Genomic DNA, 21,175 nt, shown 5'->3' on the forward strand with positions numbered 1-21,175 from the left:
GTAACATTCTGTATTTGTTTATATATATATATATATATATATATATATATATATATATATATATATATATATATATATATATATATATATATATATATATATATATAATCAAGAACAATCACAAGGTTTAGAAAATCTTCAAGATTTTTCCAATTCATGTTCTTTAATTTGAACAGATTCGAAAACATTGGAAAACGTGTACATGGTGTCCACAAAAATCTTCATATATAAGTGACTGTATAACAGCACCAGTTAGAAGTGCCTCCGTTAGTGGCTGTTCTTTAAGGTCCATTTCTCGGTTGATTTTCAACACATCCTGTCTTTTTTGGAATTGTTTATAAGTTTGGACACTGTGAAGTGTGTGGTGTTCTCGTCATGTTTTGTTGTTAGAGCTGTTGTAAAAGCTTGTGACAGCTTTCCGATCCATCCATGAGAATGGTATCAATACGTTCTTCTTAAAGGCTAGCTGGAAAAAATGTACGAATTTTTTTTCTTGAAATGAAATGGCTTAAAAGTGCTAATTTCCACTATGTATGGAGACTTTTTGGACGCCCAGTAGAATTCAAAAGTTCAAAGTTATTATATATAAAATATAATTATTATTGTTATTAATAATAATGGTGATGATAAGAAGAATAAGAAACAAATTATTATTATTCAGTTAATCAACATTTACATATTGTGTGTACAGAGTGGATTGAGTAAAATTTCATTTATAAACATAGAACTCTGCTTCCTTCTGTCCATGAATAAATCACTGTGGCGGAAAAAAAAGGGACCATTAAATGAACTGCCACTGTTTAACTACACAAGATTGTTACTTAGCACTCTCCCACGCCCACTTCGAGACGGTGTGTAAAGAAACTTCATCCACTAACAGCTGGTCAATCCAAACTGGTCACTACATCCAGCTTACAAGGCTTAACACAGTGCTCTAAATATAAAGAAATTAAAATAACACAATGAACTGTTCTGTGCGCGAGAGAACCGCAACCTCAGAGGTATGTCTGAAATAATGTTTTATATTTACCTATAAAATTTTATATAAATCATTTTGCAAAAGGCATTTGAACCTATAATATTTTCAATGTTTAAAAAAATGACAAGAAATGCAGATATACTTTAAAATATTCCAGTAAAAGGAATGTGAAAGGATTTGGTGAATTTAAGTGGAATAAAGACATAACTCATAAATGACTGCGTTATTTTCAGAGCTTGTAGTTCCTGTAACTTGTTTAAACTGATGTTTTTATTATAAAGTGGCATTAATGTGTGTAATGTTGGTGCTGGGAGCAGTGCGTGGAGCTCCATGTGTTTTTTGTCCCAGAAGAACAATGGAACTCGAGGTTGAATAAAGTGTCAGTCGAAGCCATAGACAGCTTCATTTCTGAGGGATTTATCAGGTGAGTAGGCATATGAAATGAATTTAGATAATAGATAAATTCATATTAAGTGTAAATGCATAGATTTCTGGATGTTCATGATAAGATGCAGACCATAATAAAAATAAATGTATTACATATGCAGAAATAACACTAGTGTTTTCAAAGCAGTCTGTTCTTTTACAGTTAAATTGGATCCCTGGTTGGAAAATTTTTGTTCCACCCTGATGTAAAGTATCGTTTAAATCATTTATCTCAAATCATTGTAGTGAAATCAGTATTCGTATTCATATTTCAGAGTGTATCCAGACATAAGCCTTAAAGCCATTAGAGAAGAACTTGGGTCATTGCTTGGACCTGAAAGGGTCAAGGATAGATATTGCTTCTTAAAATGTGTTGGTAGAAGCCTAGCAATGGTGAGTAGCCTGCAGAAATAATAATTATATGATAATAATAATAATAATAATAATAATAATAATAATAATAATAATAATAATGATAATAATAATGATAATAATAATAATAATAATAATAATAAATACAGTTTGAACTCTACATGCATCAGTCTTGTCATTTGAAAGCACATTCATTTAAAACAACACAAAGCATTCTACATGTTTAATATGGAATGTCTGGATTTGTTTAATACCAGGTCAAAGCCAAACAAGAGAAAGACTTGAAAGCAAAATCCTTTGCTCCACCTTATGTAAGTATTTCATCAGAATGAGAACCTGTGCAGCTTTTGTCATACCATGAAAATTTTTAATGGAATCCATTTCTACCATTCCCATATTTCAGTCCCCTTACCCAGAGCTCTACCTGCTGCCAGTTGAAGAGAATACCAATAGCCTTTGTTCCAGGTCTCTAAGCTCAGACACTGTCTTTTACAACACTGAGTCTCAGACATGTTACCCTCCTAGACCCATTTTTGCACCTGGCCAGACAAAAGAACCTACTAAGTTCCCACTAATCAAACAAAAGTCCCAGCAGTATGTCCTAGCGCAAAGTGTAGAAAATGAGAGCAGCTTCAGTTCCTTGGAGGAGAGGGAGGAAGACTCTCTGGGATGTGAAGACTCTATGTGGACTGAAGCTCCCAAAATGTGCTGGAACGTCCAAGAGGAGTTTGTGGCAAAGGAGCAGGGTAACGATTCTGCTTTGTGGTATCATTAACTTGTCTTGAACTGTCATACATTATACAAAATCTGTAGGTACAATATACAAAGCATTAATGCAATATAAATAATGTTCATGCAGAAATGCCCAATGTAAAAGAAACTCCAAATGAACTGGAGAATAACGAGAAAAAACTTTGCTACAAACGAAATTTTACCAGAGATCCTGGAGGTCCAGATATGCTGGAGGGTCCAGATACTGGGTTAAGTCAATCTCAAGGAAGGTAATTTTGCGGGTAAAAGGTAAACATGCTGCATTGTTTCAGAGAAAATCTCTCTGTAAGATATCAGTTTTCCACTATATTCTACAATTTAGGAAATCAAAACTGTCTCCAACACTGAAGCCACCCAGAAAGAAACCAGGAGATGAGGTAAGGTCTACTTGTTAGGGATCATATTAAACTTAAATTCAAGCAGCAATAAACATTCATGAACACATTTCTGAATAGTTCCCCCAGAAAGTCTGGGAAGTCTTGTGCTCATAAATGCCTGAACCTTGTAAAGACACTATGACCTTTAGGGGCTGGCTAAAATTCCAGCAGGGGTACTTTCCTGTCCAGTGTGTAGTGAAGATGCATGAAAGGCTTTACTGCAGAGCGTGACTTGTTCTCTTCTTTTCACAGCAGGTCCATGTGAGTAGAGCTGACAATGAAGTTCCTGTTTTGTGTAATTCAGATCCTAGTGCCCTTTCTCAGCCTGTGCATGTGCAAAAATTGACCACTCCTGAACCTTTGACTAACAGTGAGTGAATGTGAAAAATGTTATATTCCATTTCAATAGAATATTTAACATGACAAGTGAAATGAAACGCTGTTTCCAGGGAATGAACTGCTGAAGGAAATAAGACTGGTCAAAGAAGAGAGAAAAAAAATAGAAAGAACAAGACAAGAACTTCTGAGAAAGGGAAAAGAACTGCTAGCTCTGAATAGACACTATAGGAACCAAGGTATGCACATGTTTGTAAATGTTCATGCCATTTGTTTTTAGTAAAAGGTAATGCACTAGTCGAATATGTAAATCACATACTAGAAGACTTTCAAGAATAACGGCTTTTCTCCTCCAAATCGCAAACACCCTAGCCCGGGACAAGTGGAAGAGAAAATATTTTAACACCAAAAAGGCCACGGCACCATTGGAAGAAACCTTGAAAAACCTTCGCCAGGAACTTGAGAAATTTTACAACAAACTGTTCCAGCAACTGCAAGCCAGAGATGGAAGAAACAAGCAAAGACGAGCAGGGAAACTCTCAAGCACAAAGGTCAGCTATTCCTATACTTTCTCAGCGGAAAAGCTGTTGTTCAGTAGAGGGAGACAAACATCCTCTGCCTAGTAAAAGGTTTAACTGTGTCTACACTGTGGGTGTGTTATCTGAATTCTATTCTAAACAAAGATCAACATGAGGATAAAAATACAGGGTGGATTATATAAAACCCAAATTATATATCAATTTGTTTCTAAATGGGGATGCAATTTTACAAAGGGAAATTTTGGTCATTTTAACCACCATTCAGAGCCTTTATGTATAAATTAAAACTCATTAACATAGACCAACACTAATAACTAAAGTACTAATTTACTCATTCACAGAATGACCTGATAATCCAGATTATGACTGAAAGCTGCGAAATAGATAACCTGAAGAAAAACATTGCTGATGCTAAAATAAAACTTGACACAGAAATCAAGGTACGTGTTATCCTCATACAGAGATGTCGCTGTACACAAAACCTATAACTAACTAAAGTTTTTCTTTTGGTTATTTCAGCTGAGGAATCAGGCTGCCACTGAACTTCAAGCCCTGAAAGCAGAACTAATGCAGAAGAAGTCTCAGTGCTCATTCGGTGGGCTTCCCACAGCCTCTGCTGATCTTGGATAACATCTAGACTCTATTTTAAAATGTAAAGTGGATATTACATCCATTAGTACCTGAGTAGCGAGATTAAATTTGAGCTCTTAAACTTTATTCATGAAGGCAATGAAATCTCCAACCCACTCTAGTTTCTGTGCATCGTCTTCTGGAAGCCAACTAAATTAGGCTTTTTCCTCACACCACAAGAAGTATATAAAGGATGTTATACAGTCTGTTGTTTTAACTTTCAGTCCTCTAAAATTGAATACATGTCTTTATTTTTTATTCAAAAGATCACATTGTCAATCTTTGAATACATTAAAAAAAATTAATGCAAAAAGTGAGTGAAGTCATTTAGATGGTAGGAATGTCTTATTTTCATTTTAATGAAACTGATTTTGATAGTCTTGAGAGATCTCTTTTATTAGACCTAGGCAAAATGAGAAAGAGTTGTAAGTTCATAGGACATTGTCAGGGATGTACATTTTTTTCCAGATGAGTGCATTCCACATTTCAGCACTTTGCTGCTGGGCGACAGGGTCATCGCTGTAGTCGAGGAGATTTCCGTTCCACATGCCGATCCCTCTCAAACTCCGCTGTCCTACGTAGGCAGCCTTCAACGAAATGCTCTCCGGATCATCGTACCACACCTGATGGATGTCTCCTTTGCCATCCTGTAGAATGTTCATTGAGAGGCAAAATGTTAAAGCTATAGGTCACTAAAATGTGTGTTCAATGTGCATTTTTGTATGGCTGAAGTAGACCTTGTAATTGTAATAGGGAGCTTGTTGGATTTCATCCCAAAGCCTCCCAGACATGGAGCTATTGATTTGTTTCATTATAGTGCTGTAAGGGATTTGCTTTCCAGAGGCATCACTGCAAGGCGCTCCTCTAAAAGGCACTTTAGGAATTGTACAGATGCCCTCCTATAAGACAGTAACAGAGGACAATAAATTATTTAAATATGTTTAATAAAGCTGAACAGAAAAGAACATAAAAAATAAATTTAATACAACAGTATTTTAAAGTGCACAAACTGTATCAGTCATTTAGGCTCATTAATAAATAATGCATTTTAATTTTTGGTAAATCACAATGGTACAAGAAGCATAAAACACTTCTGTATATGCTGTTATAGGAAAATAATCCAGGAATATTTTCTAATAATAACATGCCAAATCTGAATTATTTTCTTGTTTGCAAAGCATGAATACACAGCTAACACATTAAAATTTAATTAATATTGAAGCTAGGACAGATTTTTTTTTTCTTACCTGAGACAAATTCAGGCACAGGTAGTCATAACCATACCATGGAACTCCCATGACTAGTTTTTTGGAATCTATTTTCATCCCCAGGTATTGATCATATGCTGTAAGTCAAAGCAAGAAGAAGAATAAATAAGGTTCAGCATTCACTGAGCATTCTTCAAAAAACACAGTTGTGTTTCTTACCCGTCAGTGTTTGATTTAAAGGTGCGTTTGCCGTTGCAATGCAGTCCCCCCAGATCTGACTCTGTTCATCATAAGACATGACAAAAAGCAGGTCGCACGAATCTGCGATTGCTTTGTAGTCATAGCAACGCTTATCGATGCACTTAGGTGACCAAGCCACATCAAATGAGACCTATGATTTATTATCAATAATACTAGATGTTAGCTGGAGAAATTATAGCTGAGATCAAGACATTTCTTTCGTGTTAACTTTCTGTTTTCTACCTGAGAGCCCGGAATTTCTCTATGGAACGTTTCTGTGGCCTCCTTGACAAGGGCTGTCAAAGCATAGTATTCAGGTGAAGACTCCTCTACAGCCTGCTCAATGTCAAGGTTGATTCCATCCATGAACTGGCTTTTAGCCAAATTGACTTTTTCTGTAATCCAAGCTGTCCTTTTGGAATCATCCACAATATCTGAGAGGGGCACATCACCTGGGATAGAAAGAGTTATTACCATTATTTTTTACTTGTTGGCTAGAGCGTATTCATTTGTTTCTGGTGCAGATTAAACAATCACTGGTGTATTTTAAAAAATGTTCTACCTTTCAAAACAAGTCTTGCCCCTTTCGAATGAGCGTAACACATTAGCTCAGCATCATACTTTCCAAAAGCAGCTATTGTCGTCACATGGGACCAGTCATAAAATTTCCATGCCTTACCCCCAACATCAAATACGAATACCTGTGGAAGAAAATAAAATATGTACAAACACTGGGGTGGAGGTATTTGACATACCTTAAACCACACAAACACTGACAAATATTTTAATGTCAAGACTTTATGACCCACTGCATGACATTTATTGTAGGTACATGTGACGTCTGAGTGTCATGTGACTGTAATTCTGAGCTTCTACTTTGTCAAACTTTTAATCAAAGCTCAGCCTTGAAATGTGCGAAATCATATTATAAGCAATTGTATTCTCAAATGTAATCTAAAAACATACATGTGTGTGTGCATGGAATATGCTATTTAATCCACAAAGCCTTTCTGGCTATGGTTTTAAGATGTTTGAAACGTGCGGACCAAATGACCCACTGTGGCGACCCAAAAAAGGGAGCAGCTGAAAGAACAACAACGACGACAACAACAACAACAACATATAATGAGTCCATGTAGTAATCAGAGGCCAAATTGTCAGTTCACTAATGAGAAATATCAATAAGTCTCCCCATTCTGACTTAATTAGTCCTCTAACTAGTCACTGGGCCATGACCTCAACCACATATGAAATCCTCATGTGGTCTGATCAGTTATATTGATAAAAATGATGTGCTCATGCATTTCTGGTGGGTGCCAGCCATTAGTATTCACAGTGATGCCATGAATTTGTCAGCTAATTTTGCCATATATTATTAACATGACCATAAAACACCATTATGACAGTTTGACTGGAAATCATTAAAATAAAAATGATAATGGGGAGAGACATTTTATTTTATAAAGAAGAAAATTTGTAAAATATACATTACAGCATGGCAAAACTTTTTGTATATCTCAGCTTATATACTTTTTGTATATCTACATTTCCTCTGGAGGAATCAGTTGTAAGGGCATTGCTTGAGGAGACAACAGTGTTTAGTGGTGCTGGGGCTTGGACCTCTGACCTTCTGGTCAGTGACCACTGAGTGAAGCTAGATGGCTTTCTGATCAAAACGAGGCAGCTGAGATGGCTGATTATTCTGGTGTCGTGTCACTGCAGCAGGTACGAATAAAATGTGATGAAAGATTTACATAAATTTATCGGCTGTGCTTCAGTATATTAATTACGAAACTTGCTGGACCTGTGCTGGGACAGACGACGTCCACTAGCCGAACTCCTGATGTATACGGAGCAAAAATACTCACTTCAAACTCATGCTGTTGCTGGACAGGCTGACAGAGCTCCTCTTGTTTACACGGACACACTGCTGACGAACCTGAAAGGGTCAAAGCGACTACGAGCGACACTGCCAACCACATCGTCCACCCAAAATCACAACACTGTACAATAATCACGAGACAATCCAGTGTTTCTTTACTTCCTCAATATGGTGCGCGAGAGGGACAACTTTGTAGAGACTGCGTTTCACGTGACTGGGCACTGTGAGCATAATGTCAAGTAAGAAGTATTTAGCATAATTATTAGACTTTCAGTTATTCAAATATAGGACTATAAGATTATTAAATGTCTTTCTAACCTTTTATGACTGCTAACTGATATCACAAATACTTCAATTCAGTCCAAATAATATTTCATACTACAAGCAGTGTTATGATTTCCACATTACGTTTGTTGGGCACTCACTAATAAATTATGCCTGGTTATAATTTATAAACGATTTGGGTCATACGCATTTTTTATATATTTATCTTATATATTATATTATATATATATTATATAATACATATATATATTATTATATATTATATATTTATCTTTTATATTTGTGTCTGTATAAATATTTGAGGAAAAGTTACTTCCTGTTCAATCGCTGTTCAATAATTTGTAAGCTGTTCCTACTAAATTTCCCATAATCCTTTATGTTTTCCCGCCAGTAAATTGTAACTAATCAAGGTTCTTAATCAACAGGTACGTGTCTTGTTTGATGGACAGGTGTTTGGGCTAAAGGTGTAAGGGGCAGGAAAAAGGAGTATTAGGAAATATTTTATAAAGTAATCAAATGTAGGCCCATGTACAGGTGGTTCAAAATTTGAATACAGAATAAACACATTTGATTGATTTAAATGTGATGTTTTAATTACTACTGATAATTCATGGAATTTACAGCAAAGCTCCACTAAATAACAGTGCTAATAATTGGAGGGCGTGGCGGGACGTTGGCGATCAGCACTACAGATGGCCTGTCAGTCTGCTCCATGACCAATCTCGGGCCCTGGGGGCTTCAGCCCCGTCTAGCCCTATTGTTACTGCACCCCTGAGTGCTTGCATTGTTTGAGCGAGACACTCCTACAATTTGACTGAACTGTATTTTTTTTCATGGTATTACTGTGAAGTAATGTGGTAGTCTTATTGGGCTGAACACATACTGATAAGGACACATCTAACTTGTTTTTTTCTTTTGTTGTTATATTTAATAGTGTTTTCTCTGCCACTTGGTCTAAGTAAACCTTGTCTGCTCTCAATTTACCTTGGAAGAACAGTCTGCTAGGCAAAGTAAAGGTTTAATAAAATATAGGTCGAAGGTTTAGTTAATGGTCTGTTATTATAAAACAATTATATTTGTTTAATTATTTCGTATCCATTTACAATAAAAAAAAACAGTACAGAACATCATCGACAGCTAGAGATTATCTATGCTCGTTCTACTCTTTGGTGCTTAACTGGGATTCAGAAAGGGCCATAAAGGGGTTAGATATTCTATATTTAATTCAGAATACATTCTGCCCTCTTTTTCACTGAACAAAATTATATATCTTAACTGGCTGGCAAATGCATTGAGGAGAAGGCCATGGATGCATTGCCATCAAGACTTGTATGGGTTGACCACCCTGAAGGATCTGATCAGGCACAGAGATGGTTATTGTGCATCTGTTGCAGTCCACAGCTAGCTTTACGGAAGAGATGATCAGGCTGATCAGGGAGTTGGGCAGATTAACCACACTTTGTGGTCTGTGATAATTAAATGTGGATCTGAGTTTATTTCCGCGATGATTCAAAACAACTTTGGCGCTTGTCAGAACTCAGAGTCCCCCTCTGAGTGGACATATAGGGTGCTTCTGAAGTCTTCTCCAATGACCTATTATTTCCAAATACTTCCAAAAACGTCACTAATCCATAAAAATAAAATAAAGAAATTTTCTTCAGGCTTGGATGAGAAGAAGCAACTGGCATTATTTTAATCACGACAATCCTTAACAAAAATAACACCAAATGTCACTCAAACACACAGTGTCAGGCCCCTGCACAAATACCCCAGTATATATACATTCTGGCCCAGTTACCCAGCCTTACTGGTTTCATCTATTTTGGGATTGTTTTGACGTTAACTAATTTTTCTCCCTATCAAAAAACAACCCCCCTTTCTTTAACCTTCATCTATAGCTGAAAATCATGTGACATGCTATCTGCAGGCATGTAAAAGGCCTACGTGTTACGGTTTTAATTTAACACGTGTTAGTAGTTGCTGAACTTTAGGCCTTACTAGTTATACCTTCAGAAACTCATTTAAAACCAAAAACATTTAGTTTTTATTACACTTATAACCTACATTATAATGTGTACTTGTTTTTGTGAGGCTCATTGTGGTTGCCTGGCAATTACTTAGGACACTAAGAATTTTCTAAGAACTAAATTTTTACTTCATGCACTACCCCGTATCAGGCCCTAGTTTCACCACCTCTGTGCTTGACTGTCATTCACTCTCTGTCATCTTTATACAGTAAATTCGGTATTTTGGTGTTTTCCTCACTTATTTTAGTTATTACCAGCCACTAGAATGGTTCTTTTTTTTTTTTATACACAGCTTACGGGCCTACATAAGCATCGTATCTCTTCAGCTTCTATTCACTCTGTGATGTCCACCTACACCGTACTTCTGCATAATGTGTGTATAGTGTATATGAATTTTACTTCTAATTTTACATCCGGTTGTTTTGCACCCTCATACTGTCATATGAGTCTTATATCTTATTGTTGTCGTCTCTGCAGACTGTTATGGCCTTCATCTCTCCTATGCTCACTCTGTTCCTAGCTATCTGTCTAGACCGTGTTGACCAACCTTTCTGACCTGTTTTCCTTTCTCGAATTTGCTAGAAACATGGACATTAGATGTGGTCATTAAATATATACTATTATAAACTACTCCTAGTTAGATGGTTAACTTTTGCCATAGCTTATAACTCATAATTATATTGCTTAAGCACGGATTAAGATAAGTGAGATTAATATATGTAAATCAAAATAAGTAAAGATTAGAATTAAAATGAACTCTGGATTATGGATTACATTTGATTTAGCTTAACTGAGTAAATAACTGTTAACTTTTTTAACTTTTTAATCTGTTTAACTGTTAACTTTTTTTTATGATTAAAGTAAATTAGACTTGCCTTAAAGATTAAAGGAAAAGAGTCAGATTTATGAAAATCTTGCCAAGCATTTACATCTGCTGACCCATTTTATGTCTGAGTGCAAAAAGAAGTTCCACATCTGCCTTCTCCAGCTATGAACAAAATAAGCTGTGCTATAAGCATAGTCTCTGAAGTAATCACTCTCACAGATAAAATCTTTCTATGCACAGACTGGTAATTAATTTTGCAGTAATTCGGTAAAAGGAAATGTTTCACTTTGTTTGACCACAGAAATAAAACAAATGTCCCATGGTAACTGAAACAAGCTTATAATTCAGCAGTCTTTGCCATGTCTGTGCTTTTAGAGGTAAATAAAACGCATCGGTCATAAAAACGCATATTAACCAATTCATCAGAACTGACATACCATGGTAGTTCTTTCAGTTGCTCTCCCAGATTTTTCACCAGTGCTTTACATTGCATTATGCTACCTGTTGTCATCGGAATGTCCATGATGTCTTCCCCTGTCATTCAGTAAATTTATTCAGGACATGTTTGTCACAGAACAATGTAATCATTGTCACACTTTTCCTTTTTCCTTGGGCTTCATAAAAACTGCTATGCTGCTGTGCTGCCATTGGAGATTATAGATTTTCCATTTTTCAGTTGTAAAACTGTTCAACAACATTTTTTTTTTTTACAAGGATTGTATCATTAAAGATGACACAGATACACTTGGGTGAAATGTGAAAATACAAAAATTATTTGTGCTACCATGTGTTTTACTGTTTGCTATTTTTGAACAAACACAAGAACAGTACCATAGCATCACTAAGTAGCTTATTTAGCTATATTTATTAACCCAGTCCTCACCATAGTATTGGAACAGCAAGAACGATACATTTCATTTTGTTTTCTAATTAGTTTAAGATATTTGGGTTTGAGATCAAGAGACTTAACATGAGATTTTTATGTTTATTGTATATTAAGTATGCTAAAATAATAAAGTAAGCACCTTTAACCATACCATACATATGTAAAAAAAAAAATACACCTGAAAATACATTTTTGCCTTTTGGATGCTCTTTATTTCATTAATTAATTTCCATATTTATCATCAAATAAGTCAGTTTGTTCGAACATCATTTAGCCATTTCTCAACAATGGCCTGAATGTCAAAATTCTTGAGAGCTGGAATGCTTCCATCCTGTTCAATGGGCAGGGCAATAGGAAGAGGCATGGCAAGCTTTGACAGTGTCATCTGGAAGAAAAAATACATTAACGTGTTAAATATTTAGTTACAAGTATCAAATTGTGCAAAGACTTAATAATCCTTCTCACCTTTGGAGTTCGCAATTGGATGTTGAGAGACTTTTGGGTGGGTAGAGCAAAAATAAGTTTGATCTCCCTTTCATTATTATTAGCTCTATCAGCATTAACTCCAGTGAGGGGAGCAACATAGGGTATGTACTCCATTGCCCTGTTGGTAGAACAAAGAGAGTAATTTTATTTGTAAAATGACTTGGCAGACTGCAATTGATTTGCTGCTCTGATCTTGACGCGGTACCTTTTGACATAGGGGATAACAATAGTTAGGATTCTTGGTTCTCTGTTCCAGTCCCATTCCAAACGAGCAGCAGGATGTGTCTCATGCAGACCGGTTTCAGCCTTGACAGTTACAGAATATTCCTGGCATTGCTCACCAATAGCAAACCTGGCCTAATAGGAGAGTCCATACTCAATGTAAATAATGAAACAGATTTCATATAATGAAAGTGTTTGAAAACTCTTCTCTTAAGAAACTTCTGTAGCAACTTACAGCGACTTTATGCTTGCTTGGTAGAATAGCATCAGCACAGATCTTCCATTTGTCATGTTCAGAGATGGAGGCAAACACAACCTGTACTCTTGAAGTGGGCTTGTCCAAGTAAGCAGCAATCTGGTATCCCAGCTTGCGGTCAGCTCTAATGGCACGAGCGATGATGGCAAAAGCAGGAGGAACAGTATCTCCAAGAAATTTAGCCTGAAATTGTAAACATGGAACTTTGACATTTAAAAAATGTTTTGGGTGTTTATTAAGATGTCTAACTATTAATGCCATATGTCATTTTACCTGTCTCTGTATGGCCTCAATGCTGGATGCACTGCTGGCTTTCGACATAGCCTGAGGGGACAAGTACTAAAACAAATATTAATAAGCATAAGAATTAATATTAATATTTACCTCCAAGAAGTATTAAAAAGATCAGAAGTTAAAAGGATTCTTTGGGATTTACCTGATCCTTATGGAACTTCTGGAACTGACCATATGAACTAGTATTCTAGGTAGAATCATTAAATAAGTAATGAAAATCATATGAAATGATTACATGCTTTTGAATTCCTGCTTCTCACTTATTATTGTTGTTATTAATGTTAATATTGTTTTAAACTTTGCACATGAATGCTGTAAACATTACAGCTGGATGTTATACATTTATCTGTTCAGTGAATATAGTGGATTAAGTATAAGGCCTCCTATCTACAACAGTGATTTGATGAAGTCATACCTTAGACACACGAGCACTGGAAGAACTCCTACTGCTGCTAGTACGCCTGCTGTTCCTGCTACTCCTACTGCTGCTGCTACTCCTACTGTTGCTAACACTCTTGCTGCTGCTGCCAGAGGATGAGGAGCTCTTTGAGCTGGAGCTGCTATTCCTCTGTCCACCCTCCAGAATTTCTCTCAGTTTCAACAGGATGGTACTTTCTTCAGGATTTTCAACATCAACAAGGCTGATTTCTTTCATAAGCTTCTCAGCTGCCTTAGGGCCAACTTGTACCTCAAGCTCCAGTCTTTCAAGGGCAGGACCATCACCTGAAGCATAAAAAACAGTATTTCTTTAATGTCTTTAAACTTGTATGAATTCAACTACAGTCAAAGATTTTGAATTCTTTAATTACCTCTTGCCACTGAAATTTTAGCTGAGTGTTGTCCAATAATATAATACAGAGGATTTGATGCCATAAAGCCAGCATTCTGGGAGGCAATCTCAACACATCCTTTGATTTGAATATAAGGACAAACACCACACAAGGTCTTCTGAAATGAAGCAGGAATCAACCATTGTGCAGCATCAGAGGATGCTGGAGGAGCCAGAGACATGACTCTCTCATTGGGGAGGTCCTCAGTGTTTCTGGACACAGCAACGGTCTCAAAGCTGAGGAAACCACAGAGAATTAGATTTTTGTTGTTGGTAGTGTCTTTTTTGTTTTGTTTGTTTGTTTGCATTTTTGTTTCTTCTTTTATATGAATCCTAATTTTTATTTTTATACTCAGATTGAAATGATCCGTTGTCATTCTCTTACCTGACAGCAGCAATTTGATCAGGAACAGCAGCAGGCAGAACCTCCAGCTTTACATTGCCCTTTGGAAGGTCAGCTCTTATGTCCACTTTTGATGGTATAACAGTTTGTATCTTTCCTCTGGCCATAACAGCAGCCTGAATCAAGGCAGTGTTCACTCCAATTACAGCAAATGTCTGGAGGGCAACGCTGAAAGCAGAAGAAGGTTCCTGTAATGTCATATAATTTTCCCAGTTCTATTGAAAAATTCTGTTTGTAAATTGTCATTTTGAAAGTGTACCTTGGTCTGGCCTCAGCCTGCAACTGGAAATCAGTCTTCATCAACTGATCAAGAGAGAGTGTCTCTGGATCCTCAGGTAAAGAAGGAGTAATAGTTCCCTGAACTGAATGTAAGAAATCATTCTGTCAGACAGATGAATACATTTACATGCTTGACATTTGTAGGTTAAAAATAAGTAGAAAACCGTACCATTGAGAGCTGCAGTAGCAACAGCAGCAGTGTAATAACCAAGCTCCATTGGTACACCAAGAGAACTAGGCAGAATACGACGCACCTCAGCTGCCAGCAGGGGCTTGGCATACTGGAAGGCAATACCTTTCTGCAACGCCTTAACAGCCTCTTTCAGCAGTTCACGACCTTGTGGTCCAGTGGCAAGCTGTAGATTTATTACAAGAATTTAGATTTTTTATTATTAGTTTTTGCAGTTATTTTCAGGGTTGTTCAGACTATAGCTTGTACTAATTATATTTTTAGTTGAGTAAAATATGTGTATGCTCTGATAGTGTTTCCAATGCTTAAATATCAAAAAATTTGGAAAGTATATTAAATTAAATGATCGAAATATGAAAATACCTGTGCTGCTTGTTCGATGATGACTTTGATGAAGGTTTTGTCAATGTTTGCAAAAGCAACTTCCTGTCCAAGAACTTTGACAAAGATGGAGGCCAGTGGTTGATTTGTTGGAAAAGAATTCCAGTCCATCAGCTTGGAGTACAAAGAGAGGAAAGGCATATAGTATAAATAATGTTATAGTTCAATCCTGATGATAAAAGAATAAAATCAATGTTAAAGATAACTCACTGCCTTAAAGGTGCGCTTTATTTTAGTGATGTGATCAGCATTTTCTTCTGCTGCAGGAGTCTTCTGCAGAGCTTCCTGGAGTCCTTCAGTTCTCACACCAACCTGGTTGAAAGAAATTAATAAATGGCAGTTCCAGTTATAGAAAAAGTATAATCTTAATTAATTGAAAAATATTAAATTGAAAGGCATATTTTTACCTCAAGAACATCAGCAGCAGCTCCAGCCAAGTAGGCTCGTGCTTTAGTTATTATGGCTCTGGGCAAGATGGTGGCAGCATCATTGATCATATAAGCACTACCAGCAGCACCAACCATGAAAGGAGCTTTGAACAGAAAATGAACAAACAACTGTAATGGAAGAACTGGTTTTTTGTTTTCTTTCTGAAACATGCACATTTTATACAATTATGAATCAATATTGAAACATACAGATGTAGAGATCGAAATGGATGGCTCTGCTAAAATAGAAACTCAGTCTGTCCAGTTTGGGGCTCAACATCCTGAAGGCAACATTTGCTGCAGCAGCCCTGCAAAATCAGTGAAAATTATTATCTTTGGACTAGGTTTGCTGTTCTGAAGTAATGGTGCTGTAATATAATAAAATATATTCTTACACATGCATATAATCAGGAGCCATGCTTCTGGTCAGAGACTTGATATGAGAATAAACAAAACTGACAACATGCATGTTGGTCTCCTTCTCCAAAGCACCACCAAGTGTGGCCATAAGGGCTACTGATGGTTTGGTCTCGAAGAGCACAATACAAGCAACCATGCGCAGTTCAGGATGGAGAGCCTTGTCCATGAAAAGTTGCAGTGCCACTGGCTGAACCTGAAACAAATAAATTGTGTGATTTAAACTTCTGGAACAGGATCATTTTTAACATCTCTTGTGTTCAGACATCATCACATACTAACCATCTTTGGTTCCTTCTTGGCAATGTTCCTAAGAGCCAGGATGGCATCAATCTGGACCCTCAGGGAAACGGCAGCAGCAGCGTTTCCAAATCCAGGCAGGAGTTTCATGATGGTTTTAAGGCTGGCAGGATGTCCAGCATTGCCCATAACTTTAAGAGCCAGTGTGAGTTCACGGTGATCACCCTTGGAAATAGCCTCAGCAGCACTTTCATGGATTGGCTAATAATGAAAGTTTAGATGCAGAAATTTAGTGTTCACTCATTATACTTATCATATGAACAATTCTTCTATAACTTTAACTATACTCTTTTTTTGTATTCTTGTCTGAGACCAAGGAAAATATTTGAAAAAGAGTGAGACCTGTTAGAAGAGTATCGTAATATTGCAAAAAAAAAATTGTTTAAACAAATGGAAATGAACAGACAAATTTACCCTCAAATGATCAGCAGAACATGAAGGAACTTCAGCACAGTATTTGGCAATCATGGAACCATAGCCGAGCATGATAACTTTACGCAGCACTGGATTTTTCTTGACTTTGGGGTTTGAAGCCAGATTCTGTTTAATGAGGAGAAGATTAAAATAATTTATAATAGTTCTTCTGGACATTAAATACTTTACATGAACATTTTCCACTCACAGCAGTGAGGTGGATAGCATCTTGATTAGCGGTGGCCATGTGCAAAGCAACTAGAAGGGTCTGAGTGAATTCATGGACAGCAAACTCATCAGCTTGAAACTTCGCCTTGATGAATCTCAAAGCTACTGTTGTACCCACAACAGGAAGTGCATCCAAAATCCACCGCCTGCCACAAAAAGGATTTTAGAAAATCAAATAAAACTTTACTTTAAACTTTACTTTTATGGTTATATTCATATAACCTCACCTGTGAAGAGGTTTGGTCTTGTACTGAGCCCAGATGGCTTCAATATTCTCCAAAGTAGCTACACGCATGAGCTGGACAAGTTGGACAAACTTCAGAGGAGCGTCCTCATGAGCCATAACCATGTTATTTGTAACCAGATGCTGCAAGACCTCTACAATCTGTAAGATAATAAACAAGAAAGTATAATAAAATAAAACAAGTTCTATTCTGTAAGTCAGATATAGTCTTGCTCTAATATATCTAATATTGCTTAAATCTAACCTAATAAGCATACCTGGGCCTGTGCATTATTGATCTTCAGAAGTTGAATGGGGGTTTGAAGAATCTCAGTAGCAAATTCATACCGCAGGGATCCACGGCTCAAGTATTCACCTGAATGGGGAGCAATGGGGGCGTTCTGCACTTCCTGTAAAGTCAGCATTTGCCTGAAATGATAATTATCACAGTATTATTGAATTCAAGAGTATAAATATATGAATTATGGAATTATATTTCATAATTGCTGTGCCATGACATAAATAACAGTGTATAGATCATACTTGGTTCTCATTTGAGCTGCTCCAGTTTGTGTGTTTAAGAGTGAGAACTGATGAACCTCTTCAACTGTAGCCTCAGAGACCAGAGCTCCTGTATCAGTGGGCTTCATGATGTACCTGAATGTTGCAGTCCCAGTCAGACTCTTAAGCCTCTGTGATGAGGAAATTACATTAAGAAGTTACAGAAAGTGTTACTGTACCCTTGCAAAGACACACAGGATTCATAGCTTTAGAAATTACCTGCTGGCATTCATCACAGGTTTCAGTGTAAGCTAAACCAATATCTTTCATAACTCTTTCATGGCAGTTGGTCAGGTCTTTGGACTTTCTCACAGCAATCTGATGGGTCTTTACATCCTCACTGATCATGTAGTGGGTCTTGCAGACTCCCTGAGTTCCAGCCTTTGAGAATGAAATAGATTTAGCTAACATGTCAGGTCAGAAATGAACACCACCGATGATGATTATCACTCATGTTTACCTCATGCAGCTCATACACATTCTGTGTGTTCTTGAGGTTGAGCTGAAGGATGTTGAGGATACCTCTGTGCAGATTCAGAACAGTAGCAGAGACTCCAGCAGGGGCAAATATTTTACCTACCACACCGTTAGCATACTCATATTTGATGGGAATGACAAGCTGAGCATTTAGTGCTGAGGTGAGCTTTGCAGCAGGTTTAAAAGCATCCTGAGGCCAGATACCAGTGTACTCGAAGAGCTGAGGGTCCAAGAGCTGTGGGTAAAAGAATTGCAACATTTAGTTTCAGTCTGTGTATGCCTGGCTTGTTAACACCTTCCATCCAAGAAAGAATATATTTACCTTAAGGAGGAAGGTATTCTGTGCTACAGCACTGATGCGAACCTTGCTGCTGATTTTTACACCAGCCTTGGCCAGACCCTCCTGAGGCAGACCTCCCAAGAGCAAACCCTCGTATTTGTATACATAGGTCTTACCTGCAGCAAACTCTGGAACTTACGAAATATTTTACAGTAAATTACTATGAAATAAAGTACCAATGTGTCCCTACTATTTTAAAGCATTCTTAGAAATTACTACTTACCAAGGGTAACTTGATGACTTGCTAAATGGAAATAGGAATAAATGTTTTTACTATAGTCATATTCTAAACTGTTGTGATATCTTTAAGTATTTGAATTTATTAATTTTTTTGGCAAATTATAAGAAAAACAATGGCTTACCCACAAGGGCCACAGTCAAGGCAAGCACAACTGCTCTCATGGCTGATGGTTTGTAATGAATCCACCAAGAACCCGTGTTTTTATTGTGTGAAATTTGCTGATTAAGTTTTACCTTTGGTAGATTATTAACTCGTCTGATATACCGTAGACTAGATATGATTTGATAGCTGATAGAAAGTAATCATTCTGGGTCAGGTTAACTTACCCTTCTGTCATGTTGAGCCAGAACCAATGTCCAGAAATAAGTTCCAGTACTTTTTTTTGGTTTTGTTAATTTTTTGTTTTTCTTAAAATTGCATTTTTTTTTAAATAAAAGAATACCTTAATCAATAGATACAAAGTCATCTCAATCAATTATAGTGAATATTTGTTTGAAAATAAATTGTGTAACTCGCAGCTTTCCTCAGCATACTGTATACAATATTAAATAATAAACACTTGATTTTGAGATACACTAACTGCAGATCCATAGTTAATGAATCCACCCAACAGTCAGTCTCTACCATCACCCTCATAGTGTAATATTATATTGTATATTGTATATATTATATTGTAATATTAACATTTTATTCCAACATTAAGTTAACTGCTATAAATTTAACTATATAATTTTTTAAACATTTGAGCACAAGGTTATTCTGAGTACAAAGTTATAATGTTATTTTGATAATTTGGAATATTTAGAACACATATTACAAAAGGAATAGTGGAGTAGAGTGACCTGAACCTCATAACTAGAATAGCATGACCTGAACCGCACCACTGCCCTGTTCAGTTAAACATTTATACAGTTGCCTAATCAGGTTTTTTTCCACCAGAAGGCACAATTTTCTTCAAATTCAAACAGAATTGATTTAATCATTTTCATTTATTATAACAAATTTTTCTACCAATTAGCCCATTAAAAAGGTAATGAATGATTTGCTAGCTTTCCATGAGGACATCACTCATGTACACATGTAAATGCATGCATCTTAGCCATAATGAAAAATTTAATAAAAGATATTTTTTTGCATGTACCCAAAGGAGAGATTTGAGGCTTTGATGATATTTAACAGTATTTAACGTTAAGTGAATCATTAATTTAATCATCTCAACTCTGCCAAAAAATAAAATTAAAGAAATATTTTTTTTCTTTTTATAGATAATTCTCTTTGCTTTTTTTGTTCACTATATCCTCTCTTATAGCCTGCTAAAAGTAATTCATACACTACCAGTCAAAAGTTTGGACACACCTTCTAATCCCATGGTCTTTCCTGATGTTTATTTCTTTCTACATTGTAAAACAATGCTGAAGGCGGCCGAAATCCACAATAATGTCCTTTGAACAGTTGATATTGAGATATGTCTGCTACTGACGCTCTGTAAAGCCTTCATAACGCCTCTAATCTGAGGTGCTGTTAATTGGTGATTTCTGAGGCTGGTCACTCTAAATGAACTTCTCCTCTGCAGCAGAGGTCAGTTTTGGTCTTGCTTTACTGGGATGGTCTTCATGTGAGCCAGTTTCATCATGGTGCTTGATGGGTTTTGCAAATGCACTTGACAATACTGTTCTTGCAAGAACTATTCCAGAACACCTGACCTTCGTGTCTTAAAATAACAACTGACTGTTTTTGTTGTCATTACATATGGATTACTGAAGTCCATGTGTGTTATTTCATAGTTTTGAAATCTCCAGTATTGCTCTAGAATGTAGAAAATAAATCCCTAAACAAAAAACACTGAATTAAAAGGTGTGTCAAAACTTTTGACTGGTAGTGTCTATGTATTCATCAAGTATTCCCAACATGAATATTGAAAATAGAAAAAAAAAACACACACACAAAAGAATGTTGCCCACTGGTTGAGTTTCTGTATTTCCCAGAGCTGAATGCCTCATTTGATCACTTTAATGGGCAATGCCTTATACAAACAGCATTAGATATAGACCTTTTTCCTGCTGAACAAAGTAAGTATACATTTTCTTTTGACATAAAAGTCAAGAATTCTAAAATGGCAAATTAAAACAAAGTTATGCATAATGTATTGTTGCAAAAACATGTTTAACACAAAATAGAAAATAAACACTAAACTGATATTTCTAATAATTATAATTAATAATTCTTATTAATTGCTGAACATGAACATATGATAAACTTTATGCTTAATCACCAATATCAAGAACACTTATTTCTAAGAAATATGAAAAAAAATTAAAAAAAAATCTTATGATGTAAACTGATGTAGTACACACAGTGTGAACAGATAATACAAAAACAAAGTGTGAATAGATATAAATGAAGATATAAACAGATAGTTTAG

The 21,175-nt window shown here is 36.2% G+C and overlaps 3 protein-coding genes across 3 annotated transcripts; 1 reads left to right on the forward strand and 2 right to left on the reverse strand.

Moving 5' to 3' along the window:
- Positions 1-962: 962 nt before the first annotated feature.
- On the forward strand, positions 963-4,650 carry spata1 (spermatogenesis associated 1). Its single transcript, XM_058400515.1, has 9 exons — positions 963-1,001; positions 1,297-1,403; positions 1,681-1,798; positions 2,035-2,088; positions 2,181-2,523; positions 3,375-3,500; positions 3,634-3,812; positions 4,142-4,240; positions 4,320-4,650. Exons 1-9 carry the CDS (start codon positions 963-965, stop codon positions 4,428-4,430), a joined length of 1,176 nt encoding a protein of 391 aa, XP_058256498.1. The 3' UTR covers positions 4,431-4,650.
- Positions 4,651-4,659: 9 nt separating this feature from the next.
- On the reverse strand, positions 4,660-7,936 carry ctbs (chitobiase, di-N-acetyl-). The gene is made up of 7 exons (XM_058401619.1): positions 7,747-7,936; positions 6,441-6,579; positions 6,122-6,330; positions 5,858-6,029; positions 5,678-5,775; positions 5,168-5,329; positions 4,660-5,077 (listed from the first exon to the last, which is right to left on the reverse strand). The coding sequence occupies exons 1-7, from the start codon at positions 7,858-7,860 to the stop codon at positions 4,862-4,864; spliced, it is 1,110 nt and encodes a 369-aa protein (XP_058257602.1). The 5' UTR covers positions 7,861-7,936; the 3' UTR covers positions 4,660-4,861.
- Positions 7,937-11,984: 4,048 nt separating this feature from the next.
- Positions 11,985-18,926, reverse strand: LOC131360831 (vitellogenin-like). The gene is made up of 27 exons (XM_058401618.1): positions 18,875-18,926; positions 18,736-18,756; positions 18,495-18,646; positions 18,156-18,407; positions 17,915-18,076; positions 17,678-17,826; positions 17,413-17,563; positions 17,139-17,296; positions 16,892-17,057; positions 16,684-16,809; positions 16,252-16,470; positions 15,948-16,165; positions 15,763-15,860; positions 15,532-15,656; positions 15,335-15,436; positions 15,107-15,238; positions 14,723-14,909; positions 14,534-14,636; positions 14,257-14,442; positions 13,852-14,108; positions 13,458-13,765; positions 13,185-13,229; positions 13,022-13,087; positions 12,728-12,931; positions 12,476-12,627; positions 12,250-12,388; positions 11,985-12,169 (listed from the first exon to the last, which is right to left on the reverse strand). Exons 1-27 carry the CDS (start codon positions 18,912-18,914, stop codon positions 12,035-12,037), a joined length of 4,053 nt encoding a protein of 1,350 aa, XP_058257601.1. The 5' UTR covers positions 18,915-18,926; the 3' UTR covers positions 11,985-12,034.
- Positions 18,927-21,175: the final 2,249 nt, after the last annotated feature.

The sequence above is a fragment of the Hemibagrus wyckioides genome, linkage group LG10, assembly GCF_019097595.1.
Source record: "Hemibagrus wyckioides isolate EC202008001 linkage group LG10, SWU_Hwy_1.0, whole genome shotgun sequence".
Taxonomy (NCBI): Eukaryota; Metazoa; Chordata; class Actinopteri; order Siluriformes; family Bagridae; genus Hemibagrus; species Hemibagrus wyckioides.

What these genes read in the sequence shown, in the direction of transcription:
- ctbs (XM_058401619.1), bottom strand. Translation starts at nt 7,860, where the DNA reads ATGTGGTTGGCAGTGTCGCTCGTAGTCGCTTTGACCCTTTCAGGTTCG. An exon ending in GAGAAATTCCGGGCTCTCAG is followed by an intron (nt 6,030 to 6,121) that starts GTAGAAAACAGA and finishes AATAAATCATAG; the next exon opens with GTCTCATTTGATGTGGCTTG. An exon ending in TGTGCCTGAATTTGTCTCAG is followed by an intron (nt 5,330 to 5,677) that starts GTAAGAAAAAAA and finishes ACTGTCTTATAG; the next exon opens with GAGGGCATCTGTACAATTCC.
- spata1 (XM_058400515.1), top strand. Translation starts at nt 963, where the DNA reads ATGAACTGTTCTGTGCGCGAGAGAACCGCAACCTCAGAG. An exon ending in AATCCTTTGCTCCACCTTAT is followed by an intron (nt 2,089 to 2,180) that starts GTAAGTATTTCA and finishes CCCATATTTCAG; the next exon opens with TCCCCTTACCCAGAGCTCTA. An exon ending in AACTTGACACAGAAATCAAG is followed by an intron (nt 4,241 to 4,319) that starts GTACGTGTTATC and finishes TGGTTATTTCAG; the next exon opens with CTGAGGAATCAGGCTGCCAC.
- LOC131360831 (XM_058401618.1), bottom strand. Translation starts at nt 18,914, where the DNA reads ATGAGAGCAGTTGTGCTTGCCTTGACTGTGGCCCTTGTGG. An exon ending in AGAAGTTCCATAAGGATCAG is followed by an intron (nt 13,088 to 13,184) that starts GTAAATCCCAAA and finishes TATTTGTTTTAG; the next exon opens with TACTTGTCCCCTCAGGCTAT. An exon ending in TTGAGGCCATACAGAGACAG is followed by an intron (nt 12,932 to 13,021) that starts GTAAAATGACAT and finishes TTACAATTTCAG; the next exon opens with GCTAAATTTCTTGGAGATAC.